At 38.5% G+C, this 21,914-nt stretch overlaps 1 protein-coding gene across 3 annotated transcripts in view; it reads right to left on the bottom strand.

The window, feature by feature from the left end:
- The window catches only part of SLC25A26 (solute carrier family 25 member 26), a 129,475-nt gene that overhangs the window by 94,410 nt on the left and 13,151 nt on the right, over positions 1-21,914 (bottom strand). For all 3 annotated transcript variants that reach the window (XM_032867346.1, XM_032867345.1, XM_032867344.1), the window contains exons 2-3: positions 18,939-19,095; positions 14,734-14,843 (exon numbers count right to left, since the gene is read on the bottom strand). In XM_032867346.1, the coding sequence (XP_032723237.1) occupies positions 14,734-14,843; positions 18,939-19,095 (267 nt within the window). The remainder of the gene's footprint in view (positions 1-14,733; positions 14,844-18,938; positions 19,096-21,914) is intronic.

The raw sequence follows: 21,914 nt of genomic DNA, 5'->3' as shown, positions 1-21,914 counted from the left end.
ATATTACAACTTGGTAACTTTAACATAATATCAAAGGGTAAATACATCTACTCTGGACCAAAGATCTTAACTGAGGGAGAAAATAAAATGAAAGGGCTAATTTAAAATGTTTTTGGGGGGCGCCTGGGTGGCTCAGTCAGTTGAGCATCTACCTTCAGCTCAGGTCATGATCTCGGGGCCCTGGGATGGAGCCCCAAATGGAGCTCCCCACTTCTCCCTCTTCCTCTGACCCTCCTCCAAATCATGTTTTCTCTAATAAATAAAATCTTACAAAAAATCATAAAATAAAATGTGCTTTTCAATGCAATTCTACTTATTAGTCTTGACAAATATTTATTTTTAATTTAGAGATAATTGCATGTGTGCGTGTGTGCGAACACACACACACACTACACACCTTACCACTAAGGCCTGAAACTGGGTATAAATCGTGTTACTCTTGATAAGTGTATAAACTTTTAAATCCATACTTATAAACTAGGACAGAAAATAAAGTTTATTAAAACTTACATGAATCTAAAAGGATAGCTCCCAGCATCTAACACTCATTAAAGAAATCAAAATAAACAAATAAAAAAGGAAAGAGTAAAGAAAAAGGTTCACTAACTCCTTGTATTTTTCAATTCAAGAGGTCAAGAGTGAAGAATGACCCCAATATGTCAAGAAAATAGGAAATGTCTACTCGTGTGGCTTGGCATAAATATTTATGGAACTTCATGCTTCATAACCCCTCATGTTCTTACATTATGGTTTTATCTCTTAAAAATACAGAAGCAAAACAAAAACTTTGCAAAGGTTCTGGGATGAAAAGCAATCTCACTAACTGAAGAGGTACAAAGCAGCCAGCACGGTCTCCTGACTTGCGCAGCATGGCGATTTCGGGAGAACAGAGAGGCCACTCTCTACTTCCTCCAGTAACTCTGCTGCCTTCGATTTGGTTTTCTATTAACTCTGATCTTTCTTGGATTTGAATGTGAGCCACAACAGGGTATTTCACTGCACAAGAACAAAAACATGTTATGGGACTATGATTCCAGGAAAGGAAATAATGTCATCTGCGGGTCTCTCAGTAAATCCATTCTTCAGAGCATTCTTTCCTCACAAATCTAGGGTTCAATACTGAATCTATGACACAGCAATGGTGGCATTTTCATTAAACCCAAGAGTCTTTTGTACGTCAAAGGTCTATCCATAGACAAAATGACAAAGGTTTTACATAAAGAAAATACATGTTCCCATCTTTTATCAACATTAAAATGCAATACTGGCTTCATTAGAATTAAACATACCAAAAACATGATAATTAGATTAAAATTTAGAATGAAGCTGCTATCAAGATTTTTCTTTCTCTGACATAAATAAAAACTTACCTGACATGTTTATTAATTTATTTTTGTAATGGAGAGCTGAATGTCTCCTTTTAGTATTTATTAAACACCAAGATCCAGAACTTTAGGTCATAAGACTAAGTTTGTGAAAAAGAAAAACTACCGTGAACTTCAGCCTCCCATTTGGTAACGACAGCAAAGGAGAAAGAGAGATGCTGCTCAGTCTCTGGACCTTTCACTGCCACAGCCACCTTCTGTACCACACAGCTCACTGCCAGCTTGTCACACTATCACTTCTAACTTTTTAAAGATTTTATTTATTCATTTGAGAGAGGAAACACACATAGCATGGGAGAAGCAGAAAGAGAGGGAGAAGCAGACACCCCACTGAGCAGGGAACCCAACATGGGGCTCAATCCCGGGACCCTGAGATCATGACCTGAGCTGAAGGCAGGTGCTTAACCAATCGAGCCACCCTGGCACCCTCGTCCTCTCACTCTTGAAACGCTCTTCAAGGTCACTGGGCATCACCGATAGTGCTTTCCATTAACATTATATCCTTTCCCCAACTATGCCAGCACAGCTCACAATAACTGACCTGATTCTTATTTTTCTCTGGGAAATCTAATAACAGCCTATTAATATGCCTCTGATGATTAGAAGCCAATTGTCAGCCTGTTTACATATATAGCAGTCTGAGACAGAAGTTATTGAAGACCAGAGTACTACTTGGCTAAGGAAGCAAGGGTGAAAGTCATATCTTTTGATTATCATCTCCAGAATTATTTCTCGTCAAAGAGCTATCATATTTATATATACCTAATACACTTTAAAGTTGCAAAGCTTAGTATCAGCAAATTCTTCAAGTTCTGACAGGCAAATCTATAGTAAGTGCAACAGAGAAACCTAAATAAGGTGAATATGGCCAAAATTTAATCACAAAGCAAAAGCTGCTTTTGACTTCGCAGAGTAAACTCCAATGTGGCAAATTAATATGAGGGAGAGAAACCTCATGACACCCTGAAAATTTTTCAAATGCATAATTTACTTGTTTTTTATTCCACATTCTTTGTGTAATTCTCAAAACCGTGGGAAGCAGGTTTCCAAATTAATATATATAGTATATCTATTCCATCACTTGAAACCAAAACCCCGTAACTGAACAGTTCATCTGTGTGTCAATTCTGCCATCTCCTGGTTACAAATGGAATCACAGCAGGTGATAAAAGACCTTGACGGCAATTTCTAACTCCTAATTTACCATCTTTAGGGTTTAAATTTTATCTATGGATAGGGGAACATAAGTTCATCATACCTTTCTTACTTATAAGACTCTTCCCACTTACATAAATAGTCAGTAGGCATTAGAAAAAAAATTTGATTTTTGTAGCTATTAGTCTTCTCTTGTCTGACAAAACTACTGTCCTTGATTATCTCCATTCTGGACAGAAAGTTAATAGTCTTCTCAACAAAAATAATGACTTCATCTTTTGAGGTTTTGTTTCTGAAGGCTGTTCATACAATTTTACACAAGACTTAAGCCTGAAATGGCTTTTTCAATTTTGTTCCTTTCCATAACAGAAATTAGCCATGATTTCACAGGTGACGACAAAGGCCCCACAGACAGATGCACAGACTGTGACCCACATAAAATCTCACAGTGGAGGAGACTGGCATTTAATGCTAATAGTATTAGTTTCCTATTGCTCTTCTGACAGCAATGAATTACCACACATTCAGAGACTTAAAATAACACAAATTTACTCTTACACTTGTGGAGGTCAGAATTCCAAAACAAGTCTTACTGAGCTAAAATTCAACTGCCAGCCAGGTGAATTTCTGGAGCCTTTCTGGAGGCTCCAAAGGAGCATCTATTTCCTCATTTTGGGGGGCTACCTGCATTCTGTGGTTTGTGGTCCCTCTCTCTCTTTTCAGGACAGAGTACAGCATCTTAAAACCTCTCTCCCTGACACTTCCGGCATTCCTCTTATAAGGACGTTTATAATTACATTGGGCTCACCTAGATAATCCAGGAAGATCTTCCCAACCCAAGATCCTGAACTTTATCTGATCTGCGAAGTTCTTCTCGCCATGCTTAGGTAGCATATTCACAGGTTTTAGGGTCTAGGACATCTTTAGGGGACCATTATTTTGTCTACCACAGTAACCAACGGCACATTTTAGAACTCTGACCTTTTCTTATTTTAAGAAACTCACAACGGGGCAGCTGGCTAGCTCGGTCCACGCAGCACGCAACTCTTGATCTTGGGGCTCTCAGTTTGAGCCACATGTTGGGGGTAAAGATTACTTTAAAAAATCTTTTAAAAATAGGGGCACCTGGGTGGCTCAGTGGGTTAAAGCCTCTGCCTTCGGCTCCGGTCATGGTCCCAGGGTCCTGGGATCAAGCCCCGCATTGGGCTCTCTGCTCAGAAGGGAGCCCGCTTCCTCCCCCACCCCCGCCTGCCTCTCTGCCTACTGTGATCTCTGTCAAATAAATAAATAAATAAATATCTTTAAAAAAAAAAAAAAAACTTTTAAAAATAGAAGAAAAACCCTATAGTGATTAGAGTTCACAATATTACCCGAGTAATACACATCTCGTCTCTAGTTTTGCACCACTTCTGCCATTTTAAAAATAGTCCATTGAAAGTAGAAGATGAAGGTGCTCCTGGAAGTACGCAGAGAAGCAGCTCTCTAACTCCTCATTCTACAGTGATGTTTTACTGTCCACAGCAGCTGGGAAACCTTCAACGAGTCACTGAAATTCTTTGAATTTTAATTTCATCTTCTGAACGGATTTCCTCCCAAAACTATAAAACTTTGCAACTGTGCCTAATATTGTACTTTCTGTGGCATGGACTGGAACCAACATTTACTGGACACTTTACAGATCAGATGCTAGGCTGCGTACTTTGTAAGTGATGTGTCACTTCATCCTTAGAAGAACTGTGCGTGGGGTAGTATTAGCCATTTTTTTTTTTTTAAGATAAGGAAAAGAGCAGTTCAGTGAGGTTAAGGAAATGGTCTACTGACACACAGTAAGTAGGCTATGTGACAAGTCAGGGTTTCGACCCTGATCTGTATTACTTGCCAGCTATGAGCCATATACTGCCTCCTTACAGAAGTCCTCAATATATTCTCTAGTTATATAATAAATATACCCAATTTCCAGTGATAGACATAGAACAGACATTCAAATATTGAAGAGTACACAATTACAAATCAAAGCCATTTTGTAATAGTGGCACTTAATTCCTTATGTCACCAAGAACCTTAATCTTAACAAAACAATAACTGAGAAAGTAAAGGTTTGTCACTGACAAAGTGCAGGCTTGCGCAGAAGTGGCTAATCATATCTTCACTAGTTTGGTCCCCTGAAGGGAAGTATTTGGTTTTTCCATTTACAATGTGATGGTAATAACTGATCGAATAACACTCCTGTGGCTTGAAACGATTTCAACTTCATCATCTTACATGAAAATCTTGTTCACTGTCTATAAAACTAGCTTAATTTAATTGTGTTCCAAAAAGTGATACTGCTCTTAAACAAAAAGCCAACACAGAGCTTCCCTTCCCTCTTGACCACTAACTAAATAAGACAGTCAATGAAATAAACTCTCCTAGATCATGATTCAATACCATCTGAACCAATGCTGCATAGCAAACCAGGGAAAGAAAACCTATAAAACAGGAAACAATCTGAAGTGTTTAAAAAGGAGGTCATCAAGAAATTGGGGCGATGGGGGTACCTGGGTGGCTCAGTCAGTTAAGTGGCCAACTCTTGATTTCAGTTCATATCAAGATCTCGAGATTTTGGGATGGAGCCTCACATCAAGCTCTGCTGGGAGTCTGCTTGAGATTCTCTCTCTTTCCCTTTCCCTTTCCCTTTGCACACACCCCCCCACCACTGCTCACCCTCTCTCACGCTCTTTCTCTCTTTAAAAATATGTAAATAAATAAAATCTTTAAAAAAAAAAAAAAAAAAAAAAACACTGGAGGGATGGCAGTACAGACTCTTCTTTATAAAAGCCTCCCTAAAAAATTTCTCTATACATTCATGCTTCTCCTTTAAGCAGGGTCATCATCAGACATGGATCATGCCATGCCTGGACCGACTTCCAAGCCCTGCCTTCCTTACCCTTCTTCTTCCCCCCACTGCACATTCCTCAGGCTCAGATGGCTGGGACAGGGGGAAAGCACTAGCGACTTAGCTCACAAGGATCCCTCTGAGAGTTTAAGCATGTGTACCACACACACACACACACACACACACACACACACAGAACATAGTAACGAAGGCATCCATGAAGAAATATGCACTAGAGGAATGCTTTTGGAAGGGCTTTTGAAAGAACTGCCAGCTTTATGCCAATTCTACCTTTTAGCCCTCAAATTCACCTTCTCTCTGTGTACACCATGCCTTAGTTGAGGCTCTGCTCATCTCTCGCTCTCTCCTTGGGCTTCTGTAGTAGTTTCCTCCCCTCCATTCCAACACCACGTCCACCTCCACACAGTAACTAGGAGAGGTCCTTAAAGTCCCAACCAATGTTGCCCTTTTGCAAAGCCCTTCAAAGAGTAATGGCCAAACTCCTTCCACAACAGCCCAGGCCATCCAGCACCCCCGCCCTCATTTCATGATGGCCCAGTCACACCCACACTCCATTTAGAACTTGAAAGTGTCTCATAAGGATTTCTCAGTACCCTTGATTATCCCTCCCTGCACCCATCCACCTAACAATCATACCCTAAAATGCAGCTTGAGGATTAGCTGTTCTATTAGGCCTTTCCTAAATCCACACCCATCTGGACAAAACCAACCATTCCTTCTCTTCTCAGGCTCTCATTGTACCTTGTACTCACTTTTCTTAAAATACCTGTAACCCCTGTGTACTTACACCTTACACATCCTTCTCCACCTGCAGACGGCAAACCTCTTAAAGGCAGTATCACATCTTGTCGTTTTATCCTCAATGCCTAGAGCACAATAAGGACTTTTTCTCTAAATCCATACTTCTAATTAAGGGCAACAGGCATGGCAGGGGAAACAGGAGCTGAAGGAAACCAGCCTACGTAACAGGAATCAAAGAGGTCCAAGTGAGGAACAGATACGAAAGAGACAGGCTTTAAAGGATGACAATGAAAAGTGACTTACTTTTTAGATTCTTGAGATAATTTTTTGTTTGTAGTTCTTACAGTTTATTGTTCTTAGGAGCTATTAAAATGTCTGTGTGCCTCAGAGACTTTAGGGCCTGAAGCCAAAAAAAGGGGAGGGGAGGGGAGGGGAGGGGAGGGGAGAGGAGAGGTTCCAGGGTAGCCTGACTGGCTCAGGTGGTGGACACACGACTCCTGATCCCGGGGTTGTGAATTGAAGCCCCATGTTGGGTGCAGAGATTACTTAAAAAAATAAAATATTTTAAGGAAAAAAAAGAGAGAAAGAAAGGAAAAAAACGTTCCTAGAGACACTAAGAAATAAACAGAGCAGGGCCAAAGGCTGCCTTAGCATAACCCCACGACGCGTGTGCTTAAATACATCAGAAGTGCGTGTTTTGCACATGGTTAACTAGCTGACAGTGTGGTCTCAGCTTCTAATTGTAAAGCAAGTCTCCTAGCGATACCTGTACATTTCTGCCTCCTTCACCTTTACATACATAAGCAACTCCAACTACAGCATCACTGCAGGCTTCCTCCTCAGTGAAGAAGCATCCTTCACTTCCGGGGCAGCTGTCCTCTCTTCTAACCACCCTATCTCCGTGGACGGGACATGCAACTGCACACATTTTAAAGATTTATTTATCTAAGAGACAGTGTGTGCAAGAAGGGGAAGGGGCAGAGGGAGAGAATCTTAAGCAGACTCCCCACTGAGCAAGGAGCCTGACGTAGGACTACATCTAATGACCCTGAGATCATGCCCTGAGCCGAAACCAAGAATCGGAGGCTTAACTGACTAAGACACCCAGGCACCCATTAATTTTTTTTTTTTTTTTTTTTTAAGAAATCTCTACAGCCAGTATGGGCCTGAACTCACAATCCTGAGATCAAGAGTTGCACGCTTCACCAACTGAGCCAGAGGAGGTGCCCCTATAAATACATTTTAAAACATATTAACAACACAATAAAAAATGGCCTAAATCCCCACCTGGAGAAACACAATGGTAACTAACATATGCACTATGCTTTGTTGCTGACGAGCACTCCTGACTCCATCAAGGAATGAACTTCCAAGTAGCCAATTCAATGGGGAAGTTGGGGGGCTGGGGGGGGGAAGAGGTGCTAATGATGTGCTTAATCCATACACTGATAACCAATGAGCCCTGAATGGACTACAGCACACGGGAGGTCCAATGACCTTGTCAGATAGTAGATAAGCTAAACAACATCAATTGCCTTCGCTTTCAAGGCTCTTGGATGGCATGGGCCCCCAAGAAAATGTCAAGCCTGGGTGCAACCCTCACTTTATTCTCAAAATCCAAATCAATATGTCCAAGTGTGCTGCCACCCTCAGAACTAGCCAGTTCCTCAACTAGGCCTTTCAGGAGCTCTGCACAGATCTAACTCAGAGGAAGACACAAGGAACTGCACTTCTGAGCAGCATGTGGCTGGAGCTCCTCATGCCACTACGCCCAGGAGCTAACAGATTCCTGAGTGTGGGCCTGCTGAACCAACTCAGTCAAAATATGTAGTAGTGGGATAACGCTAAATGTTTGATAACGCTAAATCAGTGGTGCTTAAATATCACTGAGCGCCAAAACCACCTAGGAAGCTTGTTTAAAATGCAGGGTTCCTGGTGCCGTCTCCAAAAATCATTATTTGTAACTTACTGCCCAGGCCACAGAGTCTAACCTAGGTGCTCTCTGGGCTACACTTGGAGAGTTACTGGCAGAGGCTGTTGGCAAAGCATCTACAAAACATGATACAATTTATTTACTAGCTTTCTCAGTTGCAAATGAGAATGCGGCCAGAAAGGATAATCAACCAGCATTTGTGTGTATCAGGATATCCACACAGGTCACCCAGGCAAACATTAAATTCAGACTGGCTGCATTAGGCTGCAAAGAAATTTCAATATTCTTTTATTTCTGCAAACAACATGAACTTAGGCAAAAGGCAGGATAAGACCTGGGAAAAATCAAATCTTAAAGACTTTAAAAAAAATCACTATTGCTGTCATGTTATAACATCTGCTGCATTAGAGTAAACCTGCCCCCAACCCTCCTGATCTAATTACAGATTCTACTTCTCTCAGGGTGTCTCCTGTGTCTGATGAAAGCTGAGCTGTGAAATAATTGAGGTAGGGATTTAGAGATTTGGTGCAGCAAACTTCCTCATAAAAATGGCACAGAACGCCTCTCTTACTGTTGTTATGTATTAAATCTTATGTGATCGATTTCACTGTATTCCAAACTACAAACATAAGGTAGAGGGTTGTAATTATAGTTTTATTGATTCATCATTAAGTTTTAATCAAGGTGCTGCTATAGAGAACAGTTACTAGGGCAGTGTGCTTTTGTTTCTCTCATACACTTAAGAGTTGCTGAAACAACATCTACTGTGTGGACACAGTAGATACCAACAAAATGTGTTGTTTCTAAGGAATCTATTTGCAGTGCAACAATCTTCTATCAAAGTAAATGTTACAGAACAACCACCCACTGAATTACCTATTTTCTCTACATCTCTAGACCTTTCCAACCACTGACAGCAATGAATGTTTCTGTTTTCCACTCCTTTTTATTCTACTCATGAAAATTTGTTTCTCCTAAACTCACCCATTTCTGGGGCGCCTGGGTGGTTCAGTTGGTTAAGCAACTGCCTTCAGCTCAGGTCATGATCCTGAAGTCCGAGCATCGAGTCCCGCATCAGGCTCCCTGCTCAGCAGGGAGTCTGCTTCTCCCTTTGACTTCTCCCCTTTCGTGCTCTCTCTTTCGAACAAATAAAAAAAAAAAATTTAAAACAATTCATCCATTTCTTTCTCTTATTTTTAGCAACAACACCTGTATGAATCTGAAACCAAAAATTTATGCTCCATGAAACTGAAACAAGTCACTAAAATCAGAAGGCAGTATATACATTTCTCAAGCATTTATTTATTTTTTTAAAGATTTTATTTATTTATTTGACAGACAGAGATCACAAGTAGGCAGAGAGATAGGCAGAGAGAGAGAGAGAGAGAGAGGGAAGCAGGCTCCCCGCTGAGCAGAGAGCCCTACGCGGGGCTCAATCCCAGGACCCTGAGATCATGACCCGAGCCGAAGGCAGAGGCTTTAACCCACTGAGCCACCCAGGCGCCCCACATTTCTCAAGCATTTATTAAGAAAACAGAGAAAATAGATACTGAATGGTTTGGAAGTTTTTTTTAAGAAAGTGCAAAGAGGGCGCCTGGGTGGCTCAGTGGGTTAAGCCGCTGCCTTCGGCTCAGGTCATGATCTCAGGGTCCTGGGATCGAGTCCCGCATCGGGCTCTCTGCTCGGCAGGGAGCCTGCTTCCCTCTCTCTCTCTGCCTGCCTCTCTGTCTACTTGTGATCTCTCTCTGTCAAATAAATAAATAAAATCTTTAAAAAAAAAAAAAAAAAAAAAAAAGAAAGTGCAAAGATAGGATCGCCTGGATGGTTCAGTAGGTTAAGCATCTGCCTTCAGCTGAGGCCATGCTCCCAGGGTCGGGGGATCAAGCCCTGCTTCAGGCTCCCTGCTCAGTAGGGAGTCTGCTTCTCCATCTCCCTCTGTCTGCCCCGAGCTATACTCTCACTTGTTCTCAAATAAATAAAATCTTAAAAAAAAAAAAAAAGTACAGTAAGATAACTGGAGCATCAGAATCAACATTTCCACAAAAACTCTAAAAATCTTTTCAACACATGACCCTGTAACTAAATTTAAATTCAAACAAATCTCAACATCAAGATATGTTTCACCTATGAAGTCATTCTATATATCCACTACTGATCACTTCTCTTTTTAAAATTCTCCAAGCATCAAAGGAAATATAAAAAGGCCTCTGATATGAGGCCTCACCACCTAAGGAACCATAGAGATCCTAAGAGACATAATAAAAATATGACTGTCCCAGGACTATTTATCTCCGGTGTTACAGACACTTGTTTCCTAGCTCACATCCACCTACACCACCTCCTGCACCCAAGAGTTCACACACATAACAATAAAGGCTTCAGTATTTTTTAAATGTCAGTTACAGATAGTATTAGAATATACAGTATATTCTAGATATGAAAATATGTATCATTACATAATTAATCTAACAATCATTATTTACCCTAATTACATATCACTTTTTATATTCTTCTTAAGTCTAAGAGACAAAGTTTTCAAAGTGAAGAAAGCCTGTCCTTCAACAAGGTAAACCAGCTTTCAGGCAAGATGGCCCGATGTGAAATGAAGTAAGAGGCCAAGCTCTTTTTGCTGCCTGTTCTGAGTAATACACTATAAAATATAAACCAAATATTGAATTTATGAGAATATTTAAACTTAAAGCAATATGCAATTCTAAAATAATGAGAGGCAAGAGATGTCACAAGGGAAGACTTTCACAACCTGAGACATTCAAACTCTCACAACTTGTTATTCATATATATATATATATATATATATATATATATACATACTCAAAAAGTACTGCATAATGAGGTTAATGAGGTCCTAAAGCCAAAACATAATCACACACAAAAAAATCTAAACCTAAGCTAATAGGTTAAAGGATTGTTTTTAAATTAAGTATAAACTGATTTTAAATTGCAGTTTAAGCTAATTTTCCAGTGCAATTCAAGCACAGAAGTTCTTACTTTGGGTAAGAGTAGAGGGAATAAAAATGTCCAGAAATTCTATGCAAAATGCCCACGCGTTCAATTTCCTGGAGAGACAGCCACAGGTTTCATTAGACTCCGAGGGGTCCACAGCTCGTGAAGGAATTACCAATTGCTACTCAAAAATTAATACACTGTTAGTCCCATCACTTTTTTAACTTCAGTAAATCATGAAGGCAATCAAAAAAAAAAAAAAATCCAGAGTTAACTTGGGTTCTGAAAAATCCTTTTTAAAACAATGTCAAAGGAAGTTTTATAAAAAACCACTTTAGTAAATTTAATGTCTCTTAGGCTAATTTCAACACTCTTCAAGGAACCCTACAACAGATTTCTTAGATTAAGAATTCATTGTACAGTGGAATCTTGCCATTTCCAACAAACTGGATGGATCTAAAGAGTATATGATTTCCTGCCTATGTGGAATTTAAGAAACAAAGTAAGAAAAGAGAGAGACAAACCAAAAAACAGACTCTTAATTGTAGAGAGCAAATGGATGGTTACCAGAGGGGAGATGGATGAGGGGATGGGTAAAATAGGTGATGGGAATTAAGAGTACACTTATCACAATGAACATCGAGTAATGTATAGAATTGTCAAATCACTGTATTATACACCTGAAACTAGTATGACACTATATGTTAACTATACTAGAATTAAAATTCTTAAAGAAAATTTATTTTACAATAATGGAAAAGTAGAGGGTTTTATATATTCCATATACAAAAAATAAATTTTTAAGATACAAAAATACCACAGGAGAACAGAGATCATCTTTTATCTTTGTCCATCATAACCTCACCAATTCATATTATCATAGAGAGTGACACTGCTTTTTGAATATTTCCACCATAATTCCTTTTCTCCTGGATTTCCCAGAAATAATCTGATATGTTTTCATCGACTACAATGATATAATTAATCTAACTACATTTCTTTAAAATAACCTTCCTTTAAAATATCTTAACACTTCCCAACTCCTGCTATGAAATCAATTTAACCTTGATACCAAAACCAGCAAGACAAAAAAATTAACTATAGACTTACATCTCTTACGAATAAATTAGAAGTCCTCAATAAAATACTAGTAAACAAAACCTAGCACTAAGTAAAAAGTGTTATATACCATGATCAAGTGAGATTTATCCCAGTAACATATGAATAGTTTAATATTTGAAAATCAATTAATATAATACACCATATCAGCAAAATAAAAAACTAGTTTTATAATTATCTCAATAGATGAACACAAACATGAACAAAACTCAACCTTCACAGTGTTAAAAAAAAAAAAAAAAATTCACCCAACAAGCTACGAAAAGAAGGCAACTTCCTCAATTTGATAAAGGACATCTATGTAAACCTCACAGCTAACATTATACTTAATAGTGGAACACTAAATGCCTTCTTCCTGAGATCAGAAAAAAGGTAAGGATGCACACTATCACCACTCCTATTCTACACTGTACTAGAGCTTTTAGCCACGTCAATCGGGCAAGAAAAATGAAATAGAAGGCATAGAGAATGAAAAGAAAGAAGTATAACTACTTCTATTTGCAGAGGATATGATCTCATGTATAGAAAATCCTAAAGAATCCACCAAACAGCTTTAGAACTGATTAATGAGTCCTGCAAAGTTGCAGGATACAAGATCAATATAAGAAAATGAATTTATTCCTATAAGTAGCAATGAGCTAACTGAAAATGAAATTTTAAAAAATTTTAATTTAGAACAGCACCAAAAAGAATAAATAAGAAATAATTAGCAAGACAAGTGTAAAACTTATACTCTGAAACTACAAAACACTGGTGAAAAAATTCAATAACACTAAATAAACGGAAAATCATATATTTATAGATCAGAAAATTCAGTATTTTTAAGATAGCAAGAGTCCCCTAATTGATTTGCAGATTCAATGCAATCCATATCAAAATCTAAGTTGCCTTTTTTACATAAGTTGATGAACTGATTCTAAAATTCACAAGAAAATTCAAGAGACCCAGAAGAGGCAAAACAATCTTGACAGAGAACAACAAAGTTGGAAGACTCGCACTTACTGTTTTCAAAACTTACCACAAAGCTGCAATAATCAAGACTATGTGGTACCACCATAAGGACAGACATGGAGAGCAACAGAAGAGAACTGAGAGATGGACTGTCTCATCACTGCTTTCCAATTTTCCTCCATCATAATCAGACACCAAATGATCTGTGCAACATCGTCTCTACACAACACTAAGTTGAAATTCACTTTGTTGTACTACTGGTTCATATGTTTTTATTAATGAGCCAGGTATACTAGAAAAAAATGAATAATCTTTAGCTGTTAGGAGGAGAGCTCCATATATATTCATTACCCCAATCTTGTCATTTTCTTGTTCACATCTTCTATGGTCTCAATAAATGTTTCTGCCTGCTTGGTCTTAGGATATGTGTTAAGATATAAGTTAATATCTCCAACAAAGATTATAGTTTTGGTGGGTGGAGGGATAGGCGATGGGGATTAAAGGGTACACTTACCATGAGGAAAGAAAAATTAAATTTTTAAAAAATTACATTTCTAGTCATTTCTCCTTGTACTTCCGGCAATCTCTCCTTTAAAATTTGAGACATTATTATTTAGTCCAGGTTCATGTTTATTACATGTCCCCAAAGCACTGTTCCTTGTATCACTGTACAACAGTCTCTTTGTTTTTTGGCTTTCAGTGTTTTTTTTTTTGTCTGATACTGACATAACCATATAAGCTCTTTTTGGTTCGTATTTCTCTATCAGTTTGGGTTTATCAGACAAGTGGAACCACTATAAGTGATAAGAATAAAGAGTTACTATAGATGTGAACAGTAATTGTGGGAGCTAATTAAGCAAGTTTGGTAGAACGGTTGATTCTGCCTCTAGGGTTAGGACGGAAATCAGAGGGCAGGCAATGGGCAAGGATGAAATGATATGAAATGGGGAAGTACAAGGACAAACTGGTCCATCTGTTTCTCATCAACCTCAATGATGTGGTTACCCGTAGTATAATCTAGCATTCTTTACTGCAGAGCCCACATATCTAACCAAGAATTCAGAAAAGCTGAAAGACATGATCCAGTAGGAACTGGAGAGGCTGTAGACCAGGTGTATCAACTGTACCAGTGCCTGACTCCAACACCAACCCTGTAAGCATCAAGAGAGCTACTGCTTCGCTTCCACCTTACAAATGTTGTGCTGGTTTCTCTTGTAGCCTGCACAACAGGGAACCATCCTGGAAAGGGAGTCCTAGGAAATGGAGTTCCAGCTCGGTTATGCTGACACAATACAAAGCCACCGGAACGTGCATGGATATCTATTTCCATCTCCTTAATTTTATTCTTTCTGTAAAATAATGTTTTAAGAATGTCTCTTGAAAATAGCACATTGCTGGATTTTTCTTTCATCCTATCTAGACTCTATCATTTAACGATCATGTTTAATCCACTTACATTTATTGGGGTTTATGACTTTCATAACTTAAAAGAACTATCTTTTAAAAATGAAATAAAGTATCATCTGTACCAGAGATACAGGCATGATTTGCACTCCTTAAGTATTTTATATGCATGACTTGTTACTTACCACTTCTCCAGCAGAGGCAGCCAACATATGCTTCACAGGCATTAAATATGAAGACGAATCGGTGTGCAAAAACCATTTCATATATTCATAGGTGATAAAAAAAGCAGCAGCTGAAATTTAAAACAAACCAGTCTTTCACAAAGTTTAAATATATATTCAAACTGTTTAGAAATGTTTCTCAAAAACAATTACAACCCGAATTATTAAATTATGAGGTAAGAGAAAAGATAATAGTTGAAACACATACTCTTCTCCCCTGCCCCACTCTTGTAGAATTTACAGTGTCCATGTTATATGCCCAAACCTGGACTTACTAAAAATGCTGAAGACATGATCCCAGCCCTGAGGGAGCCTAACAGCTAAGGTTACATTCACCACTTTGTATTAATAAGTCACTTGACATTTTTTAGTAATTACTCTAGAATAAGATAACGAATTTCTGTGATCCTAATTATCTTTACATACAATAAAACAAGCCACTACGCTGATTTATAGACAGGTTAAGACTGAAAACATATACTTTAACTAAAACATCTATTTGATAATGTTTTATTGCTATTCACTCAAAATAGCTATGGCCACTTTTTACCATATCATGTCACCATTACATCAAGGAAATAATCAACTATTTAATTACAACTGGAAATCAAAAATCTCAAAAAAGCTACCTCTATCACCATGAACTAATCTTAACAGCACAAGAGGGCTTTTAAAACCTGCCATGTACTGTTAATTAAAAGATGTTTATCACTTCCATAAAAGATAAGGCATGAAAGATAAATGAATGACAAATTCATCTTTTGAAGGACATTTGGACAAAATCACATTAAAGTCTAAAACACTCAGAAAAAGAGCTTCATAGTGAAATTAGTTTTCAACAGTTAAAGTCAACGAGCTTTTAAACTCTCCTCAGGCTGCTAACAAATAAAAACACCGGGCCAAATGAGGACTCTTGTAACTGAAGGAGTAATGACCAATGCAAACAGTTTTACATAATTAACACAGATCCCTATTCCCACAGTGGTTCTCAATAAGGCTTTCCCTACTTCTGCACACTCACCAAATGTACACCAAATAACCGAATTCAGCAATAAGTTCTACCTGCTACACATTTCACCCTCCCACCCCATCCCCAGGGAAGGAAAATAGTGCTACCAGTTTCTTGGTTTTCCTGGTTAATCACCTCAACCTGTTTAGACTATATTGCAAATTTGTGATAGACAAAATCTTTTAGAAATGTAAATCCCAGAGGCACCTGGGTCCATCCAACTCTTGATCTCAGCTCAGGTCATGATCTCAAGGTCAAGAGTTCAAGCCTTACTTTGGACTCCACACTGGGTGTGGAGCCTACTTTAAAAAAAAAAAAATGAAATGTAAATCCCAAAATTCTCCAAGGTGACAACCAAGAAAACACCGCTAATTGGAAATGATGTGACAAGGTTCCAAGTGGGGCTCTGGACAAGTTACAATAAAGAAAAGGAATTGGGCTGATATGTACAGTCTCTTCTAGCTCTTTTTTTTTTTTTTTAAGATTTTATTTATTTATTTGACAGAGAGAGAGAGATGGCAGGAGCGAGTGAGCACAAGAAGGTGGAGCTGCAGGCAGAGGGAGAGAAGTAGGCTCCCCATTGAGCAGAGAGCCTGATGTGGAGCTCGATCCCAGGACCCTGGGATCATGATCTAAGCTGAAGACAGACATTTAACTGACTGAGCCACCTAGATTCCCCTCTTCCAGCTCTTTAAAAACAAAAACCTACAGTTTTTCTACACTCCCTTCAAATAAAAGTAAAGATTCTGAATAGGGTCTGCTGTTTCCTCTTTCAACCCTCAGTCCCTTCTCCCCCAACTCTTCACCCGTGCAGAATACTGCAGTCCCCCCTTATCCCCAAGGTATTTGTTCAAGAGCCCCAGTACACGACTGAAATGATGCACAGTGCCAGACCCTGTATATCCTGCATTTTCCCTATACATACATATCCGTGCTACAGTTTAATTTATCAATTAGCCACAGTAAGAGATTAATGAAACAGAACAATGCACTGTAATAAAAGTTAGGTGAATGTGGTCATTCTCTCTCAAATATACCTATACTGTACTCACCCTTTTTTTCGTGATGGCAGGAGATGATAAAATGCCTGCATGGTGAGATACAGTAAGATGAACGAGGTAGGCATGTGACGTGGCATTAAGCTACTACCGACCTCCTGATGATGCATCAGAAGGAGGATCATCTGCTTCTGGAAAACGACTCACCAGGGGTAACTGAACCACCAAAAGCAAAACCACGGATAAGGGGGGACCACCATATGGTCTAAGAAAAGTCTACAGCCACTGAATGTTACACTGGTGTATTGTAGGCAGACTAGAGCCTTAACGAACAGTAAAAGAAAAAAAAAAGGGGGGCCACATTAACATTCACCAAAAATTTACAGAAAAATAAAAAGGCCATTTCTGAGCCACAGGCACTTTGATGGACTACCCAGCACCACCCATCCACTGATGTTCTATGGATGGCACAAAAACAGAGTAAGTAGGGCAAGAAAAACATTTTCTCACGCATGCAAAAGTTGAAAATACATGAAGTCCTACGAGCAAGAATCTATTACAGTCCTGTGAGCCTGACAGCCCCATGTACTCCACAGACTATTGCTAATACTACCATCTACCAACATGAATTCCTCTCTGCAATTTTTAAGAGAAAGAGAATTTTTAGAACAATAAAGGTAATACCATAAGAGGTGTTTTGTTTTGTTTTTGTTTTTGTTTTTTAATTCCAATGCCCAGGCCACACCTCAGGCCAGGGAAATCACATCTTTGAAAGTGGGACACAAGCATCAGTACTTTTTTAACCTCTCAGGTGATGGCACTGTGGTCAAATTTAGGAACAGCTACATCTCTCCCACATAGAGAACTACATGTGACAGGGAGCAGGTGCTCCAGAGTAGCTTCCCTACAGTCAACTCCTTACTGTAGTAAGACAAATGAAAATTGAGGGATAACCTCAAAGACAGTTTGCTGTTCTAAGGGCTGCTGGGAGAGGGAGAAGAAGAAAGAGAGAGACCAAAGGACCAAAACACTATTTTCTCTCTGCACTATCTATCTTTATGTGAATATTATGCTCCAGGTGAACACAGATGAACACCTAAATGTCAGGTGAACATGAAAGAATTCCTCATGAACTATCCTGAGAAAACCTCGAGTTTAAGAATCTCCTAGAGCAGAGGTTAGTCTATAATTGAGTGTGTGTGTGTGACTGTTTTGTTCGCTTGCTTTGCTAGTGAGTGCCACTGAAAGTGTCAGTAAACAAAATAAGTATCTGAAAAAAGTACACTGAAAAGTAGATTTAAAAAAACAAATTATACTGGGTGCCTGGGTGGCTCAGTAGGTTGAGCTTCTGACTTTGGCTCAGGTCATGATCCCAGGGTCCTGGGATCGAGTCCCACATCGGGCTCTCTGCTCAGCAGGGAGCCTGCTTCCCCCTCTCTCTCTGCCTGCTTCTCTGCCTACTTGTGATCTCTGTCTGTCAAATAAATTTTAAAAATCTTAAAAAAAAAAATTATACTGATTACAAAGTAAGAGGACCATAAATCACATAATGTGACTCCAAACCTACAACAAAACAAGACACTCAAAGGAGAGTATACAGGAGGAGGGTAGTGGGAGTTGGCTGTATCATCTAAGAGCAATTTAGTTAAGACGGAAAAGGTTTAAGGCCTCTCAGGTTCATGTGCTCCCAAAGAATCTCCACGGCAGTAGTTATTAAACTCGGCCTCACAGTGGAATCACCTAGGAAGCAACTAAACCCCCTGATACCCAGGCAAAGCCCAGACCAATTAAACTTACGGAGGTGACATAGGCATCAGTATTTTTTAAAGCTTCCCAAGAGATTCCATGGGAGGGCAAGGGTGACAACCACGGCTCTGAGGTATGACAAGCAATATTAGAGTAACATTTTCAAGATTCTAACTGGGAATTTTAACAAGAAAAACCATTTTAGAAAGATTGCTTTATTCTATTACAAATACAGTGGAATGGGATCTCTAGCACTAGCTGATTCAAAGTAGTGGGTTAATGAATTGAAAACAAATTCAAGAGATAAGCACAACATATGAGCAATTCCACACGGGGTAACATCACATAGCATCCTGAAAGTAAATCTCATTATCTTGGTTTTCTAGAAGTGAGAATATCAATGTAATTTTTACCATTAGGAAAGGATCCAATAGCAGCAGAAGGAACGCCAGCATAGATTCCATGAAAACCACCAGCCTTATTAAATCCTTGTGGACTCTGAAGCCTGGTTTTAATGGTATCCAGAGGAAATAATATCAAGTCAACAGCGACACCTGCTACCCCACCAGCCTTTAAAAAAAAAAAGAAGGAAAGAAGGTTAGAATCAAATAAGCTCTCTGCCATATGGGGGTAGGGATAAGACAAAAGTAATCTTTAAAGATTTTTTTTTTTATTTATTTATTGGACAGAGGGAGATCACAAGTAGGCAGAGAGACAGGCAGAGAGAGAGAGGAGGAAGCAGGTTCCCCACCAAGGAAAGAGCCCAATGTGGGGCTCGATCCCAGGACCCTGGGATCATGACCTGAGCCGAAGGCAGAGGCTTTAATCCTCTGAGCCACCCAGGTGCCCGACAAAAGTAATCTTTAAACGTATTTCTCATACCTATCAGTCCAGAGCTTATCTGGCATAGTCAAAGGAACTTCTACCTAAATTTATGGATTTTCCCTAGGGAAATAACTACTGTTGTGCTATATTCTTAAATTGTAATTTTTTAAATAAATTTTTATTTTAAAAATGTATTTTTAAATTCATTTTTAATGCCTCCGCATGGTTCAAAAGTCAACAAGCAACCTCAGAAAGTTTAAGAGTCTCTTTCCGTAGTCTAACAACTCAGGTAACCGCTTTCTGCTGGCTGCTTACTGTATCCTTCTGAAGTTACTCTAGGCATATACAAGCAAATATGAAAACATACTTTATTTCCCTTTTTGGAAAAAAATGTATATACAATATGCACTGTGCTGCTCCCTGCTTTTATCACTTAATTTATCTTGCTGATCTTTCCATATCAGACGAAATGTTTTTGTCTTTTTACCAAATGAGTAGTAAAACTGAAGTCAGACCATTTGGGGAGAGACTTCCATTTTGAAATGGGTACTTGTTCTTGGAAAACTAGATCTGTATTTTAAGATTCATACCATCTAAGAATTCCTGTAGTATTCATACTCCATTGTGTATATTTAAAAATTCCTTGATAATTTTTAAATTAAGTAAAAAAAAAAAAAATGTGGGGAAAAAACTAAGTTCCCAGAGCATATTAAAACCTGGCCCCTTGGGGTGCCTGGGTGGCTTAGTGGGTTGGGCCTCTGTCTTCGGCTCAGGTCATGGTCTTAGGGTCCTGGGATCGAGCCCCGCATTGGGCTTTCTGCTCAGCGGCGAGCCTGCTTCCCCCTCTCTGTTTGTCTGCTTCTCTGCCTACTTGTGATATCTTTCTGTCAAATAAATAAATAAAATCTTAAGGAAAAAAAAAAAAAAAACCTGGCCCCAAGTAGTCATCTCCCAAAAGACAACACGTTGCTTTGAAGAAGCTGCATTTTAAAACTACAGTAGAGCCTATATAGAATATTTTTAAACTGCTTATCACTTAGGCAAAGTGAAAAATTTCAGGAAAAAATTTTCAGAAAAATATGAACTCAAAAACAGTGTCAAAAAAAGCTCAATACACAAAGTCTAAAAGGCATCATTTAAAAATGTGAATCAAAACCAGTTTGCCGTGAGCAGAAAGAATTACAAAGAGAAAAAGACTCTCAATATGGCTCCTACATAGTAATTTTTAAAATGAACTCATTAGCTTTTCTCATCTTTTGAATTTTGAACATGAATATATTTCCTATCCAAAAGGTAGAAATATATATATATTAAAACTATATATTCAAAACTAAGGTATAGGGGCACCTGGGTGGCTCAGTGGGTTAAAGCCTCTGCCTTCAGCTCAGGTCATGATGCCAAGGTCCTGGGAACAAGCCCCACATCAGGCTCTCTGCTCACCCGGGAGCCTGCTTCCCCCTCTCTCTCTGCCTGCCTCTCTGCCTACTTGTGATCTCTGTCTGTCAAATAAATAAAAAAAATCTTAAAAAAAAAAAAAGCTAAGATACAGAAAAAGAGAAATCAGCATTATTCAAACATACAGGCAAAGTTCAAAATGATGAGTTGTTTCCATCCTTTGGTTACACAAAATGCCTGGGTGATACAAAGCTTAGTATATAGCAAACGCACTCTGCTCTACTTACCACTCACCATAAAACCATTGTAAGAGTTCACTGCAAAAATAAAAGTACTCCAGTGAGAAATCCAGTAATGAACTAGGGGAGGTAAATCATTAAAAATTCTATTAATAGAAACAGGAAAGTACATTACCATAAATATTAATGCTGTACTATATGATCAGCCTGAGAGACATGACAGAGCCTCAAAAACCACGAAGATCTACTCTGCAAATGACCTAAAGAGATGTCACCAAAACAACTCAGAGATGTCCCAGAAGAAAACCATAAGAGGCAGTAAAAGAATGACAAGAAATTGGGATTTTTTCCTGGAAATAAAGGTGGCCTTTTCTATGTCACAAGAGCATGTTCCTAAGTAATGTAGGAAAGTAAAAAAAAAAAAGATCCAACCTTTTCCAACACTGTTCTCAATTATTTTTAGAGGATTTTGTAAAATTCAGTACATAAATAAATATTGCACCTGCCTCTTTATTTTCTCAAAACACAAAGAAAACAAAAATCCTGCTGGGAATGTCTAATAAGACTAGATTCTTTACAAACATGCTGCATTTCATTGTAATTTTCTCTTTAATCCTAGGAGAGGACTCAGAGATACTTGCTATCTACTGATAAATTTTAATCAGTAAGTTAATTAGTCTTTTAATCTATTTGGCTTCTTTGCATGCATTGATTCTCTAACCCTTCTTTCATCAGAATTCTTACCTTCAGAGAATAAAATAACCAGATTCAATCTGTTTATCTAGTAAAACACGAATCAGAAGTTACTAATTGCTTTTGCAGATTTCAAACTTCTGTAACTCAAATGTCATTTAAATTTATGAGACTGAAAAAAAAAAAAAGCCAGAACAAGAATAGCAAACAGAAAAAAAAAAAAAAAAATCAATGCAT

Source organism: Lontra canadensis, unplaced genomic scaffold (genome assembly GCF_010015895.1).
Source record: "Lontra canadensis isolate GAN:19392208 unplaced genomic scaffold, GSC_riverotter_1.0 scaffold34, whole genome shotgun sequence".
NCBI lineage: Eukaryota > Metazoa > Chordata > Mammalia > Carnivora > Mustelidae > Lontra > Lontra canadensis.
Note: the sequence above shows the minus strand (reverse complement) of the source record. Positions and strands in the feature narration are given on the sequence as shown.